Source organism: Octopus bimaculoides, chromosome 1 (assembly GCF_046866305.1).
Source record: "Octopus bimaculoides isolate indiv1 chromosome 1, ASM4686630v1, whole genome shotgun sequence".
NCBI classification, from domain to species: Eukaryota; Metazoa; Mollusca; class Cephalopoda; order Octopoda; family Octopodidae; genus Octopus; species Octopus bimaculoides.
Window position 1 is genome coordinate 22,421,866 of NC_142928.1, and position 24,699 is coordinate 22,446,564.

Sequence of the window (24,699 nt, forward strand, 5' to 3'; positions counted from 1 at the left end):
TAATAATAATAATAATAATAATAATAATAATAATAATGATGATATTTTGTCTTGGTGTAAAAGATAGGCTACAGTAAATATTCTGCTCAATACCACAGGTTTGCTTATCAGTTGTTTGACCTTAACCAGTTGAGCATGTCCCAGTTTGACAATATGTGCATCTCTGATCACGAGCAGGAGTAGTGGGAGAAGCATCATAGCCATGTGTTGAGAGGAACTTTTGGGGCTTTGAATAATTCACCTCTGGAAATATGTGTGTTTTGTTCATCATCCTTAAACAAAACTTATTCAGGGACCTTTTGAGTGGGAGGGGCTACTTGACCAGAAGAAAATTCTAACTGGGTGCCCCAGCTGCAAGGTCATGTGTTGTTTATTTTGATATGAAATGACTATACAGTTCTATATTTAAGAGATGAGGAATTGTTTACATTATTTACATTATTTACATTTGATGGATATTTGTCCTCATCTTGTTTGTTGTTAACACAACGTTTCAGTTGATATACTCTTCAGCCTTCATCAGGTGTCTTGGGGAAATTTCGAACCTGTGTTCTCATTCCTAAGGTATTTTTTGATGTTATTATTATCATTATTATTATCATTATTATTATTATTATTATTATTCGGTCACTGCCTGGAATCGAAACATTGTGTTAACAACAAACAAGATGAGGATAAATATCCATCAAATGCAAATAATGTAAATAATGAAATGACCATGTCGTACACATATGGTTGTGATGCATGTGCCTAGTGTACCCTTATCAGACGGGTAGTCATGATGGGTATACTGGGTTTCATATATTTGTACCCCAGTTTCACTTTCATGGCATGCATTGCTTTCTCACTCAATAATAATAATAATCATCATCATCATCATCATCGTTTAACGTCCGCTTTCCATGCTAGCATGGGTTGGACGATTTGACTGAGGACTGGTGAAACTGGATGGCAACACCAGGCTCCAATCTAATTTGGCAGAGTTTCTACAGCTGGATGCCCTTCCTAACGCCAACCACTCAGAGAATGTAGTGGGTGCTTTTACGTGTCACCCGCACGATGGCCAGTCAGGTGGTACTGGCAACGGCCACGCTCAAAATGGTGTCTTTTATGTGCCACCTGCACAAGAGCCAGTCCAGGGGCACTTGCAATGATCTCGCTCGAAAATCCTATGAAGGCCAGTCAGGCGGTACTGGCAACGGCCACGCTCAAAATGGTGCATCCCATGTGCCACCCGCACAAGAGCCAGTCCAGGGGCACTGGCAACGATCTCACTTGGCTTGCCGGGTCTTCTCACGCACAGCACATTTCCAAAGGTCTCGGTCAGTAGTCATCGCCTCGGTGAGGCCCAATGTTCGAAGGTCTTGCCTCACCACCTCAGCCCAGGTCTTCCTGGGCCTACCTCTTCCACGGGTTCCCTCAACTGTTAGGGTGTGGCACTTTTTCACGCAGCTATCCTCATCCATTCTCACCACATGTCCATACCAGCGCAATCGTCTCTCTTGCACACCACAACTGATGCTTCTTATGTTCAGCTTTTCTCTCAAGATACTTACACTCTGACGGGTATGCACACTGACATTACACATCCAGCAGAGCATACTGGCTTCATTCCTTGCGAGCTTACGCATGTCCTCAGCAGTCACAGCCCATGTTTCACTGCCATGTAGCATGGCTGTTCGTACACATGCGTCATACAGTCTGCCTTTTACTCTGAGTGAGAGTCCCTTTGTCGCCAGCAGAGGTAAGAGCTCTCTAAACTTTGCCCAGGCTATTCTTATTCTAGCAGCTACAAATAATAATAATAATTCTTTCTACTATAGGCACAAGACCTAAAATTTTGAGGGGAGGGGGTTAGTCAATTACAATGAACCCAGTGCATGACTGGTACTTAATTTATCAACCCTAAAAAAATGAAAGGCAAAGTTGACCTTGGTAGAATTATCATTATTATCATTATTATTGTTAACCCTCCATCCAAGATGACTTAGGATGCCAAGATTAAGGTCGCAGTTTCGTAGCAGACTTTAGTGATATGGCTCTTCTAGAAAGATGTAAGGTACAGCAAAAAGCCAATAACTGAAAATCGGGGAGCACCAAATAGTTGCACAAGACACAAATTTCCTGGTTTCGATGATCTTGTCAATGAATTCATGCCAGATTTGTTTGGCAACCGCTTGGTGGACAGCCACAGCAAATGTCAGCAGAACAGCAGAATTTCAAATGCTGTGAGCTATGGAATCATACCACTGCAGAGAAATGGTGCTGAAAAGGAGTATGCAGTTGCATAGCTCTGCTAAATACAAAGTTTAAGATTTTGTCCAAGATCCCAGACACTGTTTTAAGATGACTCTTTTGCACTAAGATTTTCTATGGACAGCTGGTAGAAGTCCTTGACTTTGAGGGGCTTTACTAGTTTGCGATAGACTCTACAGACATGGAAATACCATCTGTCAGGCCTGTTTGAGATGCATACATAGCAACAGCACTATTTTGCATGCACATGTTCAGTATATTGGTATTTCTCACTTAATTTTAGGTTGTGTCTAAAAATGTGTATATGAGTATGTATGAGCACAGACGTACATGTATATATTTGTGTGATTGTGTCTGAAAGAAAGGGAGAAAGTGCATATATGTGTGCATGTGTAAACATGCATGCAAAGGAGATGTGAATAAGGAATGCAACTTACAGATCCCAAGCTTTATAAATTGATGGAAAGACTGCAAGTGCTAAACTATGAAACAGTCCATGTGAAATGCCTTCTCTCTTAAATTTCATTATTGCTTCAGACAGTAAAGTTGGTGGGACATTTAACTGTTGTAACAATAGATAAAGAATGATTAGATTCATCAGAAATCTTAGTATACAATTCAACAATATCAACTTCAATTACAGACACCATTAATAAGTCAAAACTACAATTACCACTTATACAATAATGATTACAGGTTTGTCCTTCATGGCTTTGAAGATGGCCAGATTAGAAGCTTTACTGTTTGTGGGTCCTGATGTAGCTTATTAGGCCAATAACTTCCAAATCTTTAAAGCTACACTGACTTGTACAAAATATTTAAGGTGAGGTAGAACTGCATAGCAACTATCCCAGCCTCTTTTCCTGTTTCTTTGGCACCCAGTGGCAAGACAGGATCAAGACAATGCAATCACTATCACCACTACCTCAATTATAGTTATCACAACAAGAATTACTATTTTTAGAATTATCATCACCTCTACATTACTGAATACTGAGTACTCCCTCTCTTTTCCATGTTTAACTAATACTTGTTAAATAACAGTGGTTTATGGAGAACAACTGTGCTGCCAATACAGATCATTAAAATAAGTACTGTAAATCCTCGAGTATAATCCGCATTTTTTCCCCAAAATTTAAAGGTCAAAATCCCTAGTGCATACTATATACGTGATTAAAAATGAAAAATATTTTTTAAGCAATGTCTGAGTCTCTATTTGCTGTCCAGCAATGTTTATTCAGACGCATTTTGTGATGTCAGGCGCGAAAATATTTTAAGCTAAGCCTGAAAGCAATGAAGTCATTAAAGAATCATCCATAACTTGCAGTAAGCAACATTTATTAAAATAAGTGTTGTATATTGTCTGCACTGGATGGTACTCAGGATGATGTTGTATGGAAAGATGAAATAAATGAAAGTGAATCTTCTGATGTTGACTATGAATCTGACGATGACGGAGATTTACACTACAATGATGCTGACATGTTTACGGAGGAACAAATGGAACAGTTATTTGATGCTGAAAGTGACATTGAATTTGAAGGATTTGAATAAATGTTTTTGCTTTTGCTTTTGTAATAGTGGTAAATATGTAAAGGCAATTTACTTAATATTTATTTTTCACTGACGTTATTATTACTGTTATTTCTGTATTTTCTGCAATCAAAGTGCACAAAAAAGCTACACATTTGCATTATGTTGTATATACAATAATAAGAAAGGACGTTACCGTATACATGTTTACAAACCAAGGACGTTATATAGACCTCCTTGACTCAAGTTAGAGAAGGGGTGCGTATTATACACAAGGTTTAGGTTTTTCAGAGGTACAGCCCCCTAAAAATCCCCTGTGTATTATACTCAAGGGCAGACTATACTCGAGGATATATGATACTTAAAAATAAGTAATGAGATTAAATAACTGATAGAAAGCCTTCAAGGTGGGACCACAGCATGGCCACAGTCCAATAACTGATACAAACAGAAAAATATTAATGTAGTAGGCAGCTACCTTCATATCTCTAAATTTATCTACTAGAACAAAAAGTATGTTGTCTTCTCTCTCTTTACACTAAAGTAGTTTTAAGACATATCAATGATTTCTAACATGGTACATTTACAAGATGGCCCCTACACATGTATAACAACAAATACCAACAAGAAATTAAAAGATAGATACGGCTGAATATATAACATTTTCTGTACTGAGGAACTTCTTAATTATGTTTATTACTTTAATCTTCATTCGTCGTTTTTCAACTGGTAAATAGCAACACTTTTTGTAATTTTGAAATGCTTTCTTATAACTGTGAAGCAATGAAAGAAATATTATGAAAATAATTTCTGAAACAGACATGCAAAGCTAATCAAATCAAAATTAACACTGCCCCCATCACTTTCCCCAAGATGCAACACAATGCTTGGCGCATGCTGCTCATCATCAATCTCATCGTTGTCATCATTGCCATCGACACAATTGTCCTTAACATTGCCATCAGCATCATTTAACATCTGTCTTCCATGCTGGCATGGGTTGGACAGTTTGGCAGAATCCAATGAATTGAAGAACTGTGTCAAAATCCAGTGTTTATTTGGTTTGGTTTCTACAGCGGAACACCCTTCCTAATACTAACCACTTTACAGAGTGTATCAGGTGAGTTTTTCATGACACCAGCACTAATGAGGTTGCCAAGTATGTTGCAAGACAAAACATGACTCCTCAACCAAGTGGAGTTGTAGTAGAGAGGGAAGTGGCTTTATGTCAAGTATTGAGAAGCTAAAATATAAAAAGGGACAGACACAGGCGTCTTGCTATAGAGGAGATACATGGCTAGGCCATGTTATATAACTGTGGCTAGCTGAAAAGAAGACAATGTCAGGAGTAGTGAGGTGTCAAAGTGTGCTCTCAAGATCAAAAAAAGCGAGGAGTATAAGAGAGAATATAGACTGAGGATCAGGAAGGAGAAATGGATAAATTCATGAGCATGAGAAAGGAGAGTAATGGATAGTTAAAGATGGGGTGTAGTTTGCAATGATAAGAACCAGCTAGAGAAAGTATTTTGTAACCACTGTAGCTAATAAAAGACCTCTCTCTCTCAGTGTGAAAGCCAATGTGTATGGATAGCAATGTTACATAGTGAAATGTGGACCATGAATGCAAAAGATATGTGAAGACTAGAAAGAAATGAAGCTACATTGGATGTAGGGCACCCTTGTTTTCCCTCTACAGCAAGACACCCGTTCCTGTCCTTCTAGCCTCTCAACACCTGGCATAAAGCCACTTTCCCCTATGCTACACTGCCATTCAGCCAAAGTATCTTGTGCTGCAAGTTAGTTGGTAAAATTACTAGTGCTGGTGCCACACAGAAAGTACACAGTCCACTCTATAAAGTGGTTGGCATTAGGAAGGACATCTAGCTATAGAAACTATGCCAAAGCAGACACTAGAACTTGATACAAATCTCTGGCTTGTCAGATCCTGTTGGATCATCCAACCACTGTTATCATGGAAGACAGACGGTAAACATTAATGACTTGTAAGCACACGGTATTTTGTTATGCTACCATAATATGCTACAAAGTATATTAAACGTTTTTATAAGTCAATACCAGGTTCTACTGTGTTAGCAGTACACTTAAATCATGTGTTAAGATCATCTCTATTGATTTTTTATAGAAATTATCGCCAGCACTAATTTTGTTATGACATTTCATATCCAATACATCAGGTGTAAACAAACAATGAGATTTTCATCTTTAATCTCATAGTTTTTTTACATCTGGTGTTGCAGATATGAAATGTAACACAATTAGTGCTGGTAATAATGTTTATAGAAAATGATGATGAACTAGATATTACATACATATCCATCAATTTATGCATTTATCTTTATGTGCCTGTCTCTCTTCGTCTCTCTCTATCTCTATCTATTTATCTATCTATACATACACAAACACACATTTATATATATATATATATATATATATATATATATATATAGAGAGAGAGAGAGAGAGAGAGAGAGACAGATAGATAGATAGATAGATAGCCAGCTAACTAGATAGATAGACAGACAGATAGATAGATATAATACTAACTAGATATTACATACAATATAGATACATGTATAAATATATCATCATCACTGTCACTGTTTAATGTCTGCCTTCCATGCTATTTACATAAAAAATATATATTAGGTTCATGCATAATTATTGCGGCTTTTTTTCAATAAATGTTATTCAACAAAAACAATAACAACATTTAAGAAAAACATCTTTAAATGATTATTCCGGAGCATATTCACCATCTACTTCAATTTCTGCTTGGCGTTTTGTTTAAATTGGCATTTTGATTAAATTGGCTCTTTGTTTAAATTTTTTGTTGAATAAAATTTATTGAATAAAAGCCACAATAATTATGCAGCACCAACCTAACATATATCATGATTATCATCATCATAATTTAATGCCTTTTGTCCATGCTGGAATGGATTAGACGGTTTGACCAGGGTTGGTAAGCTGAGAGGCTGCACCAGACTCCAGTCTGATTTGGCATGGTCTCTATGGCTGGACGTCCTTCATAATACCAACCACTTCAAGACAGCTGCCAATTACATGACACCAGTACCTGCCATGACTATGATTTCACTTGGCTTGATGGGTCTTCTACTCAAGCATGGTATATTGCCTCCATTCATATATCATCATCATCATCATTGTCATTTAACGTCCACTTTCCATGCTAGCATGGGTTGGATGGTTTGACTGAGAACTGGCAAGCCAGGAGGCTGCACCAGGCTCCAATCTGATTTGGCAAGGTTTCTACAGCTGGATGCCTTTCCTAACACTAACTACTCCAAGAGTGCAGTGGGTGCTTTTTATGTGTCACTGACACAGGAGCCAGTCAGGCGGCACTGGCATTGACCATGCTCGAATGGTGCTTTCTACATATGGATAAACATATATGTATGTGTATGTGCATATACATAAACATATACATACATACATACACACACACACACACACACACACACACACACACACACACACACACACACACACACACACACACACATACATATAAGAGTAACAAATCTAATTCATAATAACATGAACAACCATCTATACATGTTACATATATTAAATAACAACAGAAATATTCTAAGTTATACTTGTCTTGAAAAGAGACTTAATGCAGTAGAACTGTGTCAATGACCAGTTAGGAATGTACAACAATATTTGTTGACACATAGTATATAATATCATTAATAATTAAAACAAAAGTGAACAGAACATTAATTATATGTGCACGTTTTACAATATAATTGCAAGATAACTATTGTTAGCAAGTATTGATAATTAAAACTCAACCTTAATGCCTCAATAAAGAAATTCACTCTAATTTTCAATATTTGATACTCTGACAATTTTAAATACTTTAATCTGGGCTTCAGATGACTTATTCTTCTTCTGTTCAACTTTTCTGGAATAAACAAACAAATTAATCATAATTTCATCTCTTTGTAGTATGGCAGTGTCAAGTAAACTTAACCTCCTATGGCTGAAAAGGAGTTTTTCTCATATGATGTAATTTGTGAAAAATAAATCTACTTGTAATTGATTTCAAATTTTGGCACAAGGCCAGCAAGTTGGGGGAGGGGGTAAGTTGATTACAGTGACCCCAGTACTCAATTAGTACTTATTCTATTGACCCTGAAAGGATGAAAAGCAAAGTCAACCTAGGTGTGAATTGAACTTAGAACATAAACTCAGATGAAATGCTGCTAATGATTTTGCCTAGTGTACCAATGATTCAGTCAGCTCACTGCCTTGAATCTACTAATAATTAAGAATAATAATGCCTAGTTATAGGAGGTTAATACTTAACCCTTTTGTTACCGTATTTATTATGAGATGCTCTGTGTTCCTTTCAGTTATTTTAAATATAACAAAGAATTTAGACAATTAACTTAGTTATCAAATAGAAAATTACTATTTGTAAATCTCTCAATGAGAGATACTCAGCAACAGTACTCTAGAGTAAAGATTATTTGCCAACATAACATACCAGTCCTGGTTTAGGATGAATGTTGCTGTAATTTAACCCCAGGATTGTCTCTAGCTGGCTATACACAGATCGTGTTGTATAGCCAGCTGGAGATGATGTCTCCTGGGGCTAAATTACAACAACATTCGTCCTAAACCAGGACTGCTTTGTTATGTTGGCAAATAATCTTAACTTAGTTATCATTAAGCTAGTGTTAGGAACATAAATTGTGAGTAAGGTTTGGTGGAAGATTTTAATTCAAAACTTATGAAAACAAGACATTTGGACTACAGAGTCAGAGCAGGTTTCAGCTAAGTTTGTAGGTAAAGAACCTGCAATCTTAAGACAAGATTAGGCTCATTTGTTACTAGTAGGACCTGTGTAAATTCCATGGAATGTAAAAAATTAAGAGGACCTGTTAAAGAAAGAAAGGATGATTTGTATTTTTATAGCACTCATAGCATAGCAGTGTGGTGAAGGAGCTTGCTTCCTAACTATGTGGTTTCAGGTTCAGTCCCACAGCATGGTACGTTGGGCAAGTAATCTTCTACTATAACCTCAAGCTGACCAAAGCCCTGTAAGTGGATTTTGTAGACAGAAACTGAAAGAATATATATATATATATATATATATATACCATCATCATCACCACTGTTTTAATGTCCACTTTTTCGTATCTGCATGGGTTGGACAGAGTATACTGAGGCAGATTTTTTAATGACTGAATCTCCTTCTTGTCAACAACCTGTTTCCAAGCAAGGTACTATTTCCTTGTGGGCAGATATGTTTCCCCAGGGTACTGGAAATGAATAACAATACTTGTATGACAGTGACACTCGTTTACAACTATTACGCATTGTCAAGATGGCACAGAGTTGGTAAGGTTTGTTGTTTGCTTCATAAGGTTGTGCATAGGACAATATTTTCTAATTACTGTGAAATAGGGTATTTTCTAACTTTAGTGAGTGTATATACTTATATACTGAAGTATCGTTTTCCCTCTTTAGGTTGTGAATAGTATGTGTATGTTGGTTGTGTTGGGTTTTGAACTGGTTAACTGTTGACCTCATCATATATGTGGCTGTGATTGGTATTGTAGTGTTCATGGCTATAGCTGCACTATAGATGATGTTACTTGTGAGACAATTTCCATTAAGATGGAGGGATTTTATAGTTACAGTTGGTGGCGTTAGGTGTTTAATTTAGTTTTCATATTTTGAAAGGTTTTGGTGATTATAATTGGCCACATTTTTTCAAAGTTGTTAGTTAAGGAGTGTGATATTTTTATGCTGTGTTTGTTTATTAGTTTGTGGTCCTTGTGGTTGAGTGGAAGTGTTTTTGAAGTATTTTGAAAAATAAACTGGCTATTGATAAGGAGACTTCTATATTGAAGAAGGGATTGGACCAAATAATTTTGCTTGTGTTTTTTGTTTATTGTTTATTGATACTATTTATATAATGTGCTTTTTCCTGGTAATGCTGTTATGAAGAGCTTCATTATATGGAATGTAATGATTATTGACTATTTGTTCATTTGAAGCTAAAGAAAGAAGTTTCAGTGATATGTGTTTGATTAAGTTTTTAAATATAGTTTTAGTATGATTTATAATCATACTTTTGGGCTAGCTACTTACTCTGAACATTTTTGTTTTCTTTTTAAATAGGGTTTATAAATAAAAGATTCATAGTCTATGTTAATATTGAGAAAGTTAACTGATTTAAGACATATTGCTACAATAATGGAGAATCCTAGGTTTTGGAAGAAGAGATGTAATTCCTTCCCAATTAGTCAGTTTTTTGTGGGTTGAAGTTTCTTGGGAGGCATAGAGCATCATCTCTGCAGAGACCACCCAAAACAAAGGGAACTTTTATGTGTGGTGCTGATGATATATATATATGGGCCAGCAATATTGCTTACCTCACTGGAGTCCTTTGATCCCATGATAATATCAAATGGTTCCTTATAAGTTTTCTTAGAAGGTATTTCCTGACTTGTGGTATTACTTCTGTTTCAGTGTCATTGATGGTTGCTATTATTTTGGAAATGTTCAAAGTGGCTGTAAGTATTGGTATTGCAATGTAATAACCTTTCATGTTGCACTGTATGTGTATATACACCCAGAATACACTACACTGTAAAGTGTAGAACGTTAGGAAGGATATCCAGCTGTAGAAAACCATGCCAAAGGTGACATTCAAGCTCAGCGTCAACCTGTAGCTTGCCAGATCCTATCAAACTGTTTAAGCTGTGCCAGCGAGGAAAATGTATGTTAAATGGTGGTGGTGGTGTTGGTGGTGGTGGTGGTGGTGGTGGTGGTGGTGGTGGTGGTTTATGTGGTGGAAGTGATGGTGATGATGATGATAATATTGACATAGAAAGTTATAAGATTAAACCTGGTCAATCACATAACATTGTACCTCTGGGTAAGTACAAATCAACTGAGAGAATAATAGTATTACTTGAGTCATTATAGAGTGCTTAACAGAACCACACTATGAATGATCAATGGTAGAACCTACAGCATTTAGTTACCAAACCTCCTCGATACACATATACTTTATAGAGAGCCATAGTAGCGAGCTGTTGTATAATTGCGTAACTTTTGAGGAAACTTAAGTGAGTATGTAGTGCAACTTAAATTATCATGAATTTGTATTTTAAAATAGATTTTACCGACCTTCATTTATTTCTTGAATATCTCGTAGTTGTTCTTGATATAAGCATTCTATATAGTCTGTGAGTGTAGAAGATAGACTATATTTTCTGATTTCAGTATGCAAATAAGCTATTTTCCTAAGAATGTTACTAGAATTGTCTAAAAACCAGAGAAAAAAAAAATAATGGAATGAAAAAGAAAACTAGTGATATGAAAAAGATATTTCGGCGAGAACATTGATAAATGAATGTTTTGAAATATCTAAAAGATGAACGGAAAGGTATTTAATTCTATTGTGTAATGTAATAATAAATATTGAGTTTGATCCAATAAACAACAGATTAGCTTTCATTTGTGGCTTTTCTTTTCCTTGTTTCAGTCACTGGGTTGTGACCATACTGGAGTAGAACCTTGAAGAGTTTAATTGAACAAATCGATCCCACTAATTATTATTTTAAGTCTCTTATTTATACTGAATCACTAAATTATGTGGATATTAACAAACCAACACTATTTATCCGGTAGCAGTGGGTGGGGGCAAACAAAAACACAAAGATACACACACACACACACACACACACGCACACACACACATACACACACATATAATATATATATGTTGCTGTTGTCTGTTCCTTCTTGAGCCATGCCTGGCTCATAAGGGCTGGTTTCCCAGTTTTATTGGTGTATAGGTTCCCCACCTGGATGGGATGCCAGTCAATTGTAGGCGAGCTGCTAGATGTAGGAGGAAAGAGTGAGAGAAAGTTGTGGCAAAAGAGTCAGCAGAAATTTGCCATTACCTTCTGCCAGCGCAGCATGGAGCTTTGGTGCTTTGTTCATAAACACACACACACATCACCTGGTCTGAGATTCAAACCTGTGATCCCTCAACTGCGAGTCCACTGCTTTAACTACAAGGCCATATACCTCCACTGTATATGTGTGAGTGTTATGCATGTGTGTATGAGCTGAATCATTGGTGTAATTATGATGTTCAAGTGATCTGATGAGCCAGCTTTCTTTATTTGCATAGATTTGTGAATATACAACTGTATTGTATAATGCATAGCATGCACACTAATGCAAACATGTAAACATAATTGTTACTACAGGAAGAAGGCTGCGAAATGGCTGTAATTCTAAGGATATCAAGTAGTTAAATAAATATATTCATCTCTCATATCTTCTGATTTTTTATGTTATATATATACTGCTCATGAAGTAATCGATTGGATTACCTGGATTCTAGCTATGTGGACACCCTGCACCACACTTCTCTGTATATGATTACATTGTGGTCAGATAACCAACACCATTGGAGGAGCTTTCTGGGATAGCCACATAATTGTCTGAATCTACATTATATACTAAAAATTCACACACACACACACACATACACACACATACATAAAACACAGGCTTCCACATGATTAATGTCTACCAAATTCACCTGCAAGGCATTAGTTATTCTAGGGTTATAGTAAAAGCCTAAAGTGACATGCAATAAGACAGAACTTGAAATCACCACATGGCTGCAAAGCAAGCTTCTAAACCACATATTAAGTTGCTTTGAGAAAATTTTAATTATATTTGAATAATTAATAATTGAATTACGTTCAATTCTTTTTTTTTCTCTATTATTTGCTGGGTCTGAAGGAAGAAACAATACCCATGGCTTTTGCAAGCAGTGAGACTGAGCCATTTATATTCTGAACCTTTGCAATAAATCAAAATAATGTCATCTGTACCTTAATCCCTAAGTTTGATACCCATAACACTAATCACAACACTTGTGAAGGCACGTGGCTAAGTGGTTAAGGTGTTGGACTTATGATAGTAAGATTGTGGTTTTGATTCCTGAACCAAGCGGCATGTTGTGTTCTTGAGCAAAACACTTCAGTTCACGTTACTCCAGTCCACTCAGCTGGTAAAAATGAATAATCCTGTGACGGATCAGCACCTCATCCAGGTGAGGAATTTATAAGCCATGGAAACTAGGAAACCGGTACTTATGATTTGACATGACACAAGAAGGTAACCTTTTACTAATTCAATGCTAATGTTTATCTTAAACACAATTCTAATGCCATACACTTTAATATCAACATTATGTGTAGGTATGATATCTGTACAGATGAATTTAATATATGTTCTAGGTAAAAAAACTCAGGTAATAAAATGGGTAAAGCAAGGGTCAAGAACAACATTATACACTGAGGTGTAAAAGCAACACCTTGACAATAAACACTACATTACTAGAAGTTATAAAATGCTAAAAAACTCATTTTTTTCTTTCCCACAATCAAAGCAACAACTTCACTTTCTCTATTTCCCACCTCTCAGATGATAGGCAAGGTCCCCAGAATGTTAGATTATATGTGTTCATGGCAACTGAGCTTATCAAACTCTTCTATGATCTCTCCTATGAACTAATTTGTGCCAACATAGATCATTACCAAGTTTCCTTGAATTCCAGGTTTTACCCCAACATACATGAAAGGTCACTGACTGAACCTTTATAGAAAGGTCAACAAATCCTTTATGACAAATCTTAATTTACCAACTTTTCTTCCATGCTCTTTTGAAGGACATTAGGAGTTCAAATTTTGGATACTTCAGAGATTGTTCGAATGAAGTTTTGGTTTGGTAGAAACTTTCTTCATATTTCTTGAACCTGATCAAACAGAAACCAATATTACAAGCATAGTCTCAGATCATAAAACTGGCGGTAAATTAAATTGAAATAAAAATTCAATCTCTACTGAAATCTACCAGTTTTAATTAAAACAATAAATGTAGTCAAATTTAAATCAGACAAGGTGTAGAACACCACCATACTTTAATGTGGGTTCACTAATCTTACCAGTTATTTTCTAAGGCTTTAAGGACTATAGGGTAGGCTGCTTTCAAGAATGGTGCAGTCACATGTTCAGTTGCAGACAATAGATCAATTATTCTGTCCGAGCACTGCAAGGCATTACCTGTAAAATGATAATAACAAAGAGCTGTCTAAGCCTTTTAAAGGTTTGTTTTTATCAAGGTGATGCCTTAGCATGGCCACAGCCTCATGACTAAAACATATAAAGAATAAAAAAGCAAATGATGCCAGAAAGGCAGAGAGAGAGAGATACACATTGGGAAATATTACTGCCATAAGTAAAAAACTATTTTTGTAACTAATTTTTCTCGGTTTATCTTTCTTGGAGTGGTAGTGTGTTGAGAGAAAGGTTAGACATAAGAGAAATTAGATACAGTGTGCAAGAGAGAAAACTGCATTGGTTTGGTCATGTGATGCAGATGGATGTTGACAGCTTTATAAAGAAGTGCTGATCACTCAAAGTGGATGGAACTTGTGGAAAAGGGAAACCTAGGAAGACATGGGGCAAAATACAGAAGGACGATCTCAGGACACTGAATCTCATGGAGGAGATGACAAAGAACTGAGATATCTTGCACCTTGCTGGACTCAAGAAGACCCATCCTCCACAGTAAAAATATTAATACCAATCCTCCTGATGAAGAAGACTGATCTGCAAGAGCCCTGTGCCAGTGCCACCTAAAAAGCACTCCTTCTGGCACCATGTAAAATGTATCCATGCGACATTTATGACATTTGCAATGTCAAGTCCTTGCAAGGATCAGAATGCTGGACAGACCACAGTCTGGTGCGAGCAAAGTTCCAAATGGTGATTAGGGCGAAAAAGAGAAGAGGACCAGCCATATATAAACATACATACATATATATATATATATATATATATATATATATATATATATGTATATACATATACACACACACACACACATATATATATATTTTACACACACACATGCACACACACGCACATGCACACACACACACACGCACACACACACACACAAACACACACACACACACACACACACACACACACACACAAATATATACATGCATATCTGTTTTCCGCACAGAAAAAGTAACCGTTTGTTACCAGAAATTAAACTGCTGTCATAATTACAATCCAGTGCTAATTAGGTCACCTAGATAACAAAATTACCTCTTACTTTCCAGCAAGTCAGCAAGTAGTTTATGAACTTTCATTCACCTCTCCCTCTTTCCTGCCAACTACTTCTGCATATCTAATTAGTGCATACAAAATCCTTGTTGTTAGTCTGTTAAAAAGTCCACTGAATTTTTTTGTGTATCCTTTTCTTATTACACATTAACTTACAACTAACTCTATTCTGAGCTACACAACTTCCACATAGATTCAGACAGCTGTGTGGATAAGAAGCTTTCTTCACAATTCTTGGTTTTAAATTCACTCCTATGTGCAGCAATTTAAGCAAATATCTTTTACTATGTGTCACTCAAAGATTTCTGAATGAAATTTGGACAGAAAATGTGTGAAAGCCTGTGCCAGAAGGAATGTTCCAGTTCTTGTAGGATTGATTTAATCCTTTGACATTTAAACTGACCATATCTGGCCCAAATATTCCACCTGTTTTATGCTCAAGCCAGCTAGATCTGGCCCCTCACATCATCACCAACATTTAATGTCTATTGTCCATGTTGGCATGGGTCTATCCTACAATATCATTCTAAAGATATATAATCATATCATCAAAATTTCAAAGCTATGAGATATTCAAAACAATGTGAATAAATAAACTGTACATGTGGCAGAGTAATCTGAATACTAAAGGGTTAAAACCATTAACTGGCCCTTTGGTACCTTTAGTGTTGTAAGCATTTGGACCAGTCACCAGTTTAAGGATAATTTTGTCTTACCAGTCTCAGAGGCTGCCCTTCTCCCCATGGCTGCTGCCAACACCACCACCACTTCTATCATCATTAAGCAATGTTTGTATTCCATGCTGGCATAGGTTGAATGGTTTAGCAGTATTCAATAAATCAGAGGACTGCATTATTTTTTGATCATCATTTAGTGTCAGCTTTCTATGCTGGCATGGGTTGGACAGCTTGACTGAAAGTGGTAAGCTGGAGAGGTGCACAAGGTTCCAAACTGATTTGGCATGGTTTCTATGGCTGGATGCCCCTTCCTGATGCCAACCACTCCAAGATCCAAGAGTATAATGAGTGCTTTTTATGTGCCACCAGTACAGGTGCCAGTTACATGACACCAGCATTGGCCACAACTAGGATTCCACTTGCTTTGATGAGTCTTCTCAAGCATGGCATATCACCAATGGGTCTTGGTCACTTATCATTTTCGTGAGACCCAATGTCTGCCATAATTAAAAAAAAAAGGAAAAAAATGTCAATAATGAGGGTTTGTGTTTTCTTTTTCTACCTAGCATTTTGCTTTTTGACATGTTGACGTTTTTTTATTTTTATTAATTTTAGTTTTGGAATTCCTTTTAGTGGTTCTTTGATGTATTCAACTATCAATCAATACAAATACCAATAATGAATGATTAAAAAAAACCTTACCGTTTCCAGTTCTAAAAAATTTCTTCCAAATTTGGTTAACTCTGTATTGTTGAAACGTTTTGTCTCGTATCTTGTTTATGTCAGAAACCATATCAAGGAACTGTAGTGGTTCAACAGATCTATTTTTCAAGAGAAACCTGCGAAAATCTTCTTTATATAGTTTGCTAAACACCTCCCTAAAGTACCTGAAAGTAACAATAGCCAGATGTTAGCACTGTTATTCTTATCCATCACAATGGCAATATCAAGGTTAGCTAAAAAGTTCACAGGTTAACTATGAAGGAGTTATACTAGAGGTGGGAAATTTTGCATGCATAAATTTCAACCCTTTAACTATATTATTTCTTTCCAGGTAAACTGACATCTGACCGCTCATAGAAAACTTCAAAAGTAACTGGTAGCATCTTCTTTTGAAAAGTGACAAAATTTGGAGTTTTGGTATTATCAAGTACCTCCAGAAAAAGGGTTTAACCTCCAAGAACATTCATGTTGACATGGTCGCTACATTAGGGGATGATGCTTCAGCTTTATCAACAGTGCAAAAGTGGGCAGCTGAATTTAGGAGGGGAAAGGAGGGTCTTGAAGATGACCCATGGTCTGGATGTCCTGCAACTGCCATCAATGAGGAATATATTAGTCATGTCCACCACATGGTGATGGATGGCAGGTGATTGATTATAAATCAATTAGCTAATGCTATTAGCATATGCTGTGAAAGAGTTGAGAAAATTCTGCACAACGAACTTGGCATGATGAAGATTTCTGTTCAGCAGTGAGAGTATCTTGGTCAGCCTATGAACTTTTCAGCCAACCCTAGTATCTGAGTTTTTAACTGATTCTAACTGTCATGAAATGAATGATGGTAACATCGAAAGCAATATATATAGAATGTAATTCTTTGATTAGTCTTCTTATAGGTTCAAAATAAATCTACAGAAAGAAAACACTTACGTTGGGGGTACTTTTGGTCTTGCTCTTCTCACTGGTATGGACATATCTTGTCATGTTCTTTGTTTTATTACAGGACAGTAAAAATCATTGGAAAACCAGTTCCATTTTGAGTTAAAATGTACTGCAATAAATTATTAAATAAAAATACCTTTAATCTCAGGTATGTTATTCAGTGAATAAATCATTATTTGGCAAAGAAATTTCACATGATAGAAGAAAATAGTTACACATTATAATACACATCATCATCATCATCATCATCATCACTATCACCCTCATTATTTAATGCCCATCACTTTCTATGCTGTTATGGGTTAGATGGTTTGACAGGATCCAACAAGCTGCAGGACCGCATTGAGCTCCAATGTTATCTTTGTTATGATTTTTACTAATACACAACTTAAAATAATGTTTCAATAAAAAGAATATGGGTTTCAATGGGGCTAAAATAACATTAAGCAGAATTTGATGAAGTTTAGGAAAATCCAGTTGAAACTAACTTTAAGAGGATTGTTAATCAAACTTGCAGGAGTGGCTGTGTGGTAAGTAGCTTGCTTACCAACCACATGGTTCTGGGTTCAGTCCCACTGCGTGGCACCTTGGGCAAGTGTCTTCTACTATAGCCTTGGGCCGACCAAAGCCTTGTGAGTGGATTTGGTAGACGGAAACTGAAAGAAGCCCATCGTATATATGTGTATGTATATATATATGTGTGTTTGTGTGTCTGTGTTTGTCCCCCCACCATCGCTTGACAACCGATGGTGGTGTGTTTACATCCCTGTAACTTAGTGGTTCAGCAAAAGAGACCGATAGAATAAGTACTAGGCTTTCAAAGAATAAGTCCTGGAGTCAATTTGCTTGACTAAAGGCGGTGCTCCAGCATGGCTGCAGTCAAATGACTGAAACAAGTAAAAGAGTAAAGAGCAAAGAGTAAGTCTTAACACAAGTAGCTGACACACATGACTCATTGCTTCTTCACCTATTGTACAGATACAAACATTAGTAATGTTTAGTTTCATAATAAAATCTTAATACACACTAAAAAATGGTACACTTTGCTTGGGTGGTCAATATGGCATTTCAGTGATGATTACTTTCATAGATGTGCACATACTTTGCAAAGAAAGAAAATTTGTGCATATTAAATTCTAAAAGCCCACCTCTTTCACTTCTTTTCCCAAATATAAATAACAGAAATTGCTGCTCTCCACCCACATTATCTCCCCACCTATACACTGAATCAATTTACTTCCCATCATACACTATGCTTGTACCCTGCCCACACACAACTGGCTCCTGCAGACTACCCAACTATGTTAGCTCTTTTGCTCTCCCCACGTCACATTTATCATCATTACTATCCTGGCATTCACTCACCCTGTATTCCCATGCTCTATCTTTCCCAGCCCACGATCCATTGATCATCCACCTTCAACCCTACCCAATTTTCACAGTTTCAATCTACTGCCCTTGTCCACCCACCCCTACAATCTTGCAAATCACTCACGTTGTGCCTTGAGAGAGTACCTGGGCACCTCATCACTACCGTCTGTCTCTTTGCAGCTCCTACCGATTGTTTCTCTATTATCTTTCTCTTCCCTACTAAATGTAAGTAGCCATGCAGATCCTCTACAAGAAACTGTTCTGACAACTGCCCCTTCTCTCATACTCTAATCCCTTGTCCTCTTGCACAAAGCTGACCCTCACCCCCACCTCCCTTAGCGTTCATTGTCCTGCAAGTTGCATGGTGACTTCAAGAGTGCTGATGGAATGGAAAAAGCACCCAGTATAGTGATTGGCATTAGGAAGAGCATCCATCCAACTCCAGAACCCTTGCCAAAGCAGACACGGAGCTTGATGCAGTCCTCAGACTCAACAGATCCTGCCAATCAGTTCGACCTTTGTCAGCAAGGAACATGGACATTGAATGATGATGCCAACCCATGCTAACATGGAAATGATGACAACGACGATGATGATATATAGATTATTATGGTATGTGTGTGGAGGGTTTACTTAAGAAGTACTTAATGGAATTGAAGCTGGTCACTAAAATGACTTTTTGAGTTAAGACAGTTTGCAGGGTTTGTAAATATTTGATTTAGTGTGTGCACATAAGTACAGGGTGGTCCAAAAGTCTTGTAACCCCCAACATATTGTTTACTATTGTCATTATTATCATTATTTTTTGTTTTAGCACAACCCCCTGCCCACATGTAAGGATTTGGGCTGCCATATTGAGTAAGCACTTGATAGGACCCTATTTCTTTGAGGGCACTGTTAACTGGCAATCTTACTTGGCCATGTTAAGGGAGTGGTTTGTTCCACAGCTCCAGAGGTTGAATGTTGACCTGAATTATTGTTGGTTTCAAAAAGATGGTGTTCCACCCCACTATGCTATCACTATCCAGGAATACCTAAATGAAGTTTTTCAGGACAGATGATGGATAGGGTGAGGATCACAACAACGTCCAGCACCTATCAATCGGCCTCCCAGAAATTCAGACTTCATGTCTCATGGTAACGCTCTGTGGGGTATTATCAAGGAGAGAGTTTCACATGAATGATACCAGAATCCCCATCAATTGAAGGACGCTGTTCAGAGAGCCCTTGCAATAATCACCAAAGCACAGCTTCGAAAAATATCACACAGGACATGGTACCACATCATTTTGTGCCACAAAAATGGTGGTGTTCATACAGGCCTTCTCGATGTGTGACAGCAGCAATGAAAGTGAATGAACTAAATGGAGTTCATGCTTTGGATTACTGCATTACTTGATCTTCTATTCTTCTCATTACTTTTTGGCAGGGGTTAACAAGACTTTCAGACTACTCTGTACATGCCTGCACTTATGTTCTGTAAGTATGTGTTTTTAGTATTTAGGTGTTTGTGTGTGTGTATATGGATTACTACTTTTTACATGTGTCTTTGTGAATGTACAGAACCAAGTGTATGCATATATTCATTTAAAGAATCTTTTATGGAAAAGGGACATCCTATGAGACGATCTAGATGAGATGATTTATGGAGAATCTTTGAAATGTCTTACAAATTTTCACAGTGCTACTACTAACAGAATGGATTTGGGGAATACATGTCAGTTTCTTTTGCTCTTTGTTAGAAAAATACTTGCATTTCTAGGTTTTTGTGCCAATCCTTAGCTACATAACCCTGTACACCATCGATGAGAGATACAAATGAGAATTTATAGCTTGGGTTCAGGAGCTGTAAGTTCTTCATTAGTTCACCATAAATGTTCACGTTTTCTGAACTTTTGATGGTACGTTCACATCAGCTGGGCAGCATGATTTCTGTTTCCTGACCCACAGAACAATATCAGGGTCTCGTGTGTTCGTACTGGATAGCTGTTTTTATTTTATTTTATTTGATGATTTTTAATTGAATATTCTACCAATATTCCTTGATTTTAAAGGTGTAAATATTTTGTGGTTCTGGCATACTTTTGAAATATTAAACAGAGTAATCCTTCCTGCGGATAACATTGTAAATCGTTTTTCCTATTATATCATGTCTTAGTGTAGGAGTTAACATACATACGTACGCACGTATGTTTATAAGTATGTCAGTTTAAAACATGCCGAGGTTTATCCGTGGAAAAAAAATAAGAGAAAAAAGGGGAAGAAGAAAAGAACAGAAAAATGATGACGAAAAGTTTATGTAATTGATTGCTTAAAGACCCGATTTATCATGGCCTAACCAATGCACCCGTTTCTCCTCTCGTTCTCCCTACCGATGTTAATAGTGAACATCAGTAGGATTGTGATCTTGTTTTAAGTCATGGAGATGGAACCGTTCCTTTCTCTATAACACGACGAAGTACTGTGTAATGTGTGTGTCTATATGAAAAATATTTATGAAAATATGCATAATTATTGCCACTATCCACACAAGTTGACATTCCCATAAACAACCTTGTCAATAGACGACACCACATCAGTGACTCGCAATTGATTAATTGTTGGTCAGACTCTTAATGATATTCAATATCACTGTGAAAGCTCCTCAACTCAGTTACCCTCATTTGAGTGAAGAAAAAAATTAACTCCGACTTTTCCCTGGGAAAAGACTGACTCCTATACACGTTAAAGACTGACTCTAATACACGTTATTTATCGTTCAAATGAAGACATAGGCAAACGCTTATAAAAACGGACCAGAAAAATGTTTTGAATAAACCTAAAATTTACAAAATGTACCTCGATGTTATTCTGATGTTTAAGAATGTTCCATGTTCTATGTTCAGTTGTTTGAATTTATGTAATTTCAAGGTAATAAGATTTGTTTCACTAAGATACACTTTATTCCGTCGCTTTGAGTAAAATAATTTTGACTGAATATTTGCTCGCGTGAAACGCTTGTAGTGAAACGGCGATGGCTAAGTTGAGTTCATAACAGAGCAATAATGGGCAAATCAAGGCTTTAATAAGATTAAAAAGGCATTCAATAACTGACGATTTTTCATATTGCAGCCGCAAACACAAAAGAAGAAAATACAAACAGAAACCAGAATAACAGTAAACCATATAAACACGCATCATTACATTTTCTTAATAAACAAATTATATGCTTCAAATATAGGTAAATTTTATTTTTGGCTACGGTGCGATATAACTCGTAGACTTGTCAATGACAGCTGACCCGATCAGCTGTTAAGGTACAGCGTTCAGTAAATACGGGAAAAAATTTTATCTATTTATTTTTTGTAACAGCACAAAGTGAGAGAAAATCAACAGGGACATGTGTATGTGTGCGAGACAGAAAGTGTGTGTTGTATGTGTATGAGAGAGAGAGAGAGATGTGTGTTGCTGTGTGTGTGAGATAGATAGATAGATAGATAGAGAGTAACAGCGTACATTGTTTTATTTATTTTTCCTCGCATCTTTTTTGAGTGAGTGTGTGAGTGATTGACTGAAAGATAGAGGTGTGCGTTGTCGGTGAGAGAAAGTGTTGATGTGTGTGTGTGAGTGAGTTAGTGAGAGAGAGAGAGAGAGAGAACGCAAACTTTATTTATTTACTTTTTCTCGAATCTTTTTTAGTGAGTGTTTGACTGAGAGAGAGAAGGTGTGTTTTGCTCTGTGTGTATGTGTCTGAGTGAGAGAGAAGGAGAGAGTTATACCGTAATTTTTTTCAGTTTTTCTCGCATCTTTTTTTAGTGTGTGAGTGATTGACTGAGAGAGAGAGAGAGGCGTTGTTATGTATGTGTAAAATGGCTCACACACACACACAGAGCAACACACACCTTCTCTATACCTCTCTCTTTCTGTCACATACACATACAACACACACTTTTTGTCTTCATATACACACGTCCTTATCAACATATACACACGTCCTTATCAATTTTCTCTCTTTCACTTTATGCTAACATCAAACGAAATGTACATTTCCAGCCACAAAAGTAAATAAATAAATTTTTTTTACGGAATTTACCGAATGCGTATGGGAACAGTTGAGCTGCGCACACACACCTTCGAGTCAAAACGAAAGATTGCCAATTATATCTTTAGTATAAAAGATATAATTGTATGAAATATGGGTAAATTTTTAACCGTCTCATGAGATGGGTGTAATTTCTGATCAGCAGATTTTCAGAATGGTTATCAGTACCTTATAGAGAAGAAAAAAGAGTAAAGAATTGGGTGGGTATTACCTTTTATGAAAGAAATTTTTCGTTCCTAAAATTTAATTTTTTGTAACCCTCACCACTAATTCCGTGCCCTTTTCTGGTAAATGTTTCAATCCGTTTCATCAAACGGTTGCAATAGTAAAAAAAATATACCGAAATATAATTAAAACGAATAATATTGCCTGATCTAATGTAACAACGATTTCTCTTGGTCGTGTTTGCAAACGTAACAAGAAAACTACAAGACAAAGTTTCTAGTTATGCACATTTGTTATTTTGTTGTCAAAGGTAAAAAATAATAAAATAAATAAATAACCTGATACAGTCACTCGAAAATATTGGGGAGGGTGCCAGTCGATTAGATCGATCCAGTACGCAACTGGTACTTAATTTATGAACCCTAAACTTTTAAAAACAAGATTAAATATATATATATATATGGATGGGGAGCAAAATTAGTAACAGGCGTAAAATGAGTCATTTTTGAATTGTTATTTTCTCCCTACCTGTTTGAAATCTATTGCATCATAGATATAGCTTACTGCATCATAGATGCAACTACTGCATCAACGTGTTTGTGCTGTTATATCATCTTTAAGTGTAAAAATTTGTCAGAATAATTGTTGAAGTTGAGAGAGTTGGGAGGTTTATCCGTGGAAAAAATAAGAGGAAAAGAGAAAAGAACAGAAAAATGATGCCGAAAAATTTATGTAACTGATTGCTTAAAGACCTGTTTTATCATGGCCCAACCGATGCACCCATTTGAGCATAATCAGATGACTGGTGCTCATTTTTTTTCAGGAAATTTTTCTTCAACTTTGACCCGATTGAGGTTGCTAATAAAATACAGTAGTACCCCGGTATTCCCGAGGGTTACGTTCCTAGTGCACCTGTGAATAGTGAAAAACGGTGAATACTGAATGTGATCCAGAAAAATGCCTATAAATGTCAAAATATAGCGTAGAATATCATAAATGTATATATATAACTAGCAAACGCTTCAGTCCATTGGATGATTTGTATAGATGAAGAAGGTTAACTTGGACGGTGTTGTGGGAGTTTTAATCATCCGATGGACAGGCCATAAGGATTACAGAAATAGTGATTCTCACTTTGAAACTGACAATTTTGAAAATCATTTTGGATTACAGAATGCTCCAGTCTCTCATGTATCCATGTTTAAAATTTCAGTGCGATTGGATGAACAATACTCGAGTCATAAGCACACACAAAAAAAAAAAAAAAAACAGACAGACAATGGAATTTATATATTAGATGAGCCAATGAGGGAGACCTCTACATGGTAGCCAGACCTGGAAGAAATAATTATAATATGCTGTGCGTGAGAAGACCCAGCAAGCTAAGTGAGACCTAAATCCAAGGCCTCTGCCAGGGGTGTAACCAGCCCACTTATGCGTACCTTTCCTTCATTGGACACTAAACTCCGCTTGTGAAGACATGTTGAGGCAAGTGAAATGGAAATCGAACTAAACTCGATGACTGGCACCCATGCCAACGTCGTCTCCTTCATTGGACATGAAACTCAGCTTGCGAAGACCTGTTGGGGCAAGCGAAATCGTGATGGCACCTGTGCATAGCGTCGCCTTCCTGGCACTTGTGCCGGTGGCATGTGTAAAGACATTCGAGTGAGATCGTTGCCAGTGCTGCTGGACTGGCTCCTGTGCAGGTGGCACGTAAAAT

General features: G+C 36.8%; 1 protein-coding gene across 4 annotated transcripts in view; it reads right to left on the reverse strand.

Moving 5' to 3' along the window:
* LOC106878074 (uncharacterized) overlaps positions 1-24,699 on the reverse strand; it is a 27,636-nt gene extending 2,937 nt beyond the window's left edge. Inside the window, exons 1-9 of one of the 4 annotated variants that reach the window (XM_089349405.1) lie at positions 23,505-24,699; positions 17,348-17,468; positions 16,397-16,581; positions 13,826-13,943; positions 13,527-13,636; positions 10,984-11,121; positions 7,630-7,741; positions 4,436-4,562; positions 2,694-2,818 (exon numbers count right to left, since the gene is read on the reverse strand). In XM_089349405.1, the coding sequence (XP_089205531.1) occupies positions 2,694-2,818; positions 4,436-4,562; positions 7,630-7,741; positions 10,984-11,121; positions 13,527-13,636; positions 13,826-13,943; positions 16,397-16,581; positions 17,348-17,391 (959 nt within the window). In that variant the 5' untranslated portion in view covers positions 17,392-17,468; positions 23,505-24,699. Of the gene's footprint in view, positions 1-2,693; positions 2,819-4,435; positions 4,563-7,629; positions 7,742-10,983; positions 11,122-13,526; positions 13,637-13,825; positions 13,944-16,396; positions 16,582-17,347; positions 17,469-21,568; positions 22,827-23,504 lie in introns of those variants that run through there. The other 3 variants (XM_089349410.1, XM_089349402.1, XM_089349407.1) reach the window with 3 other exon arrangements.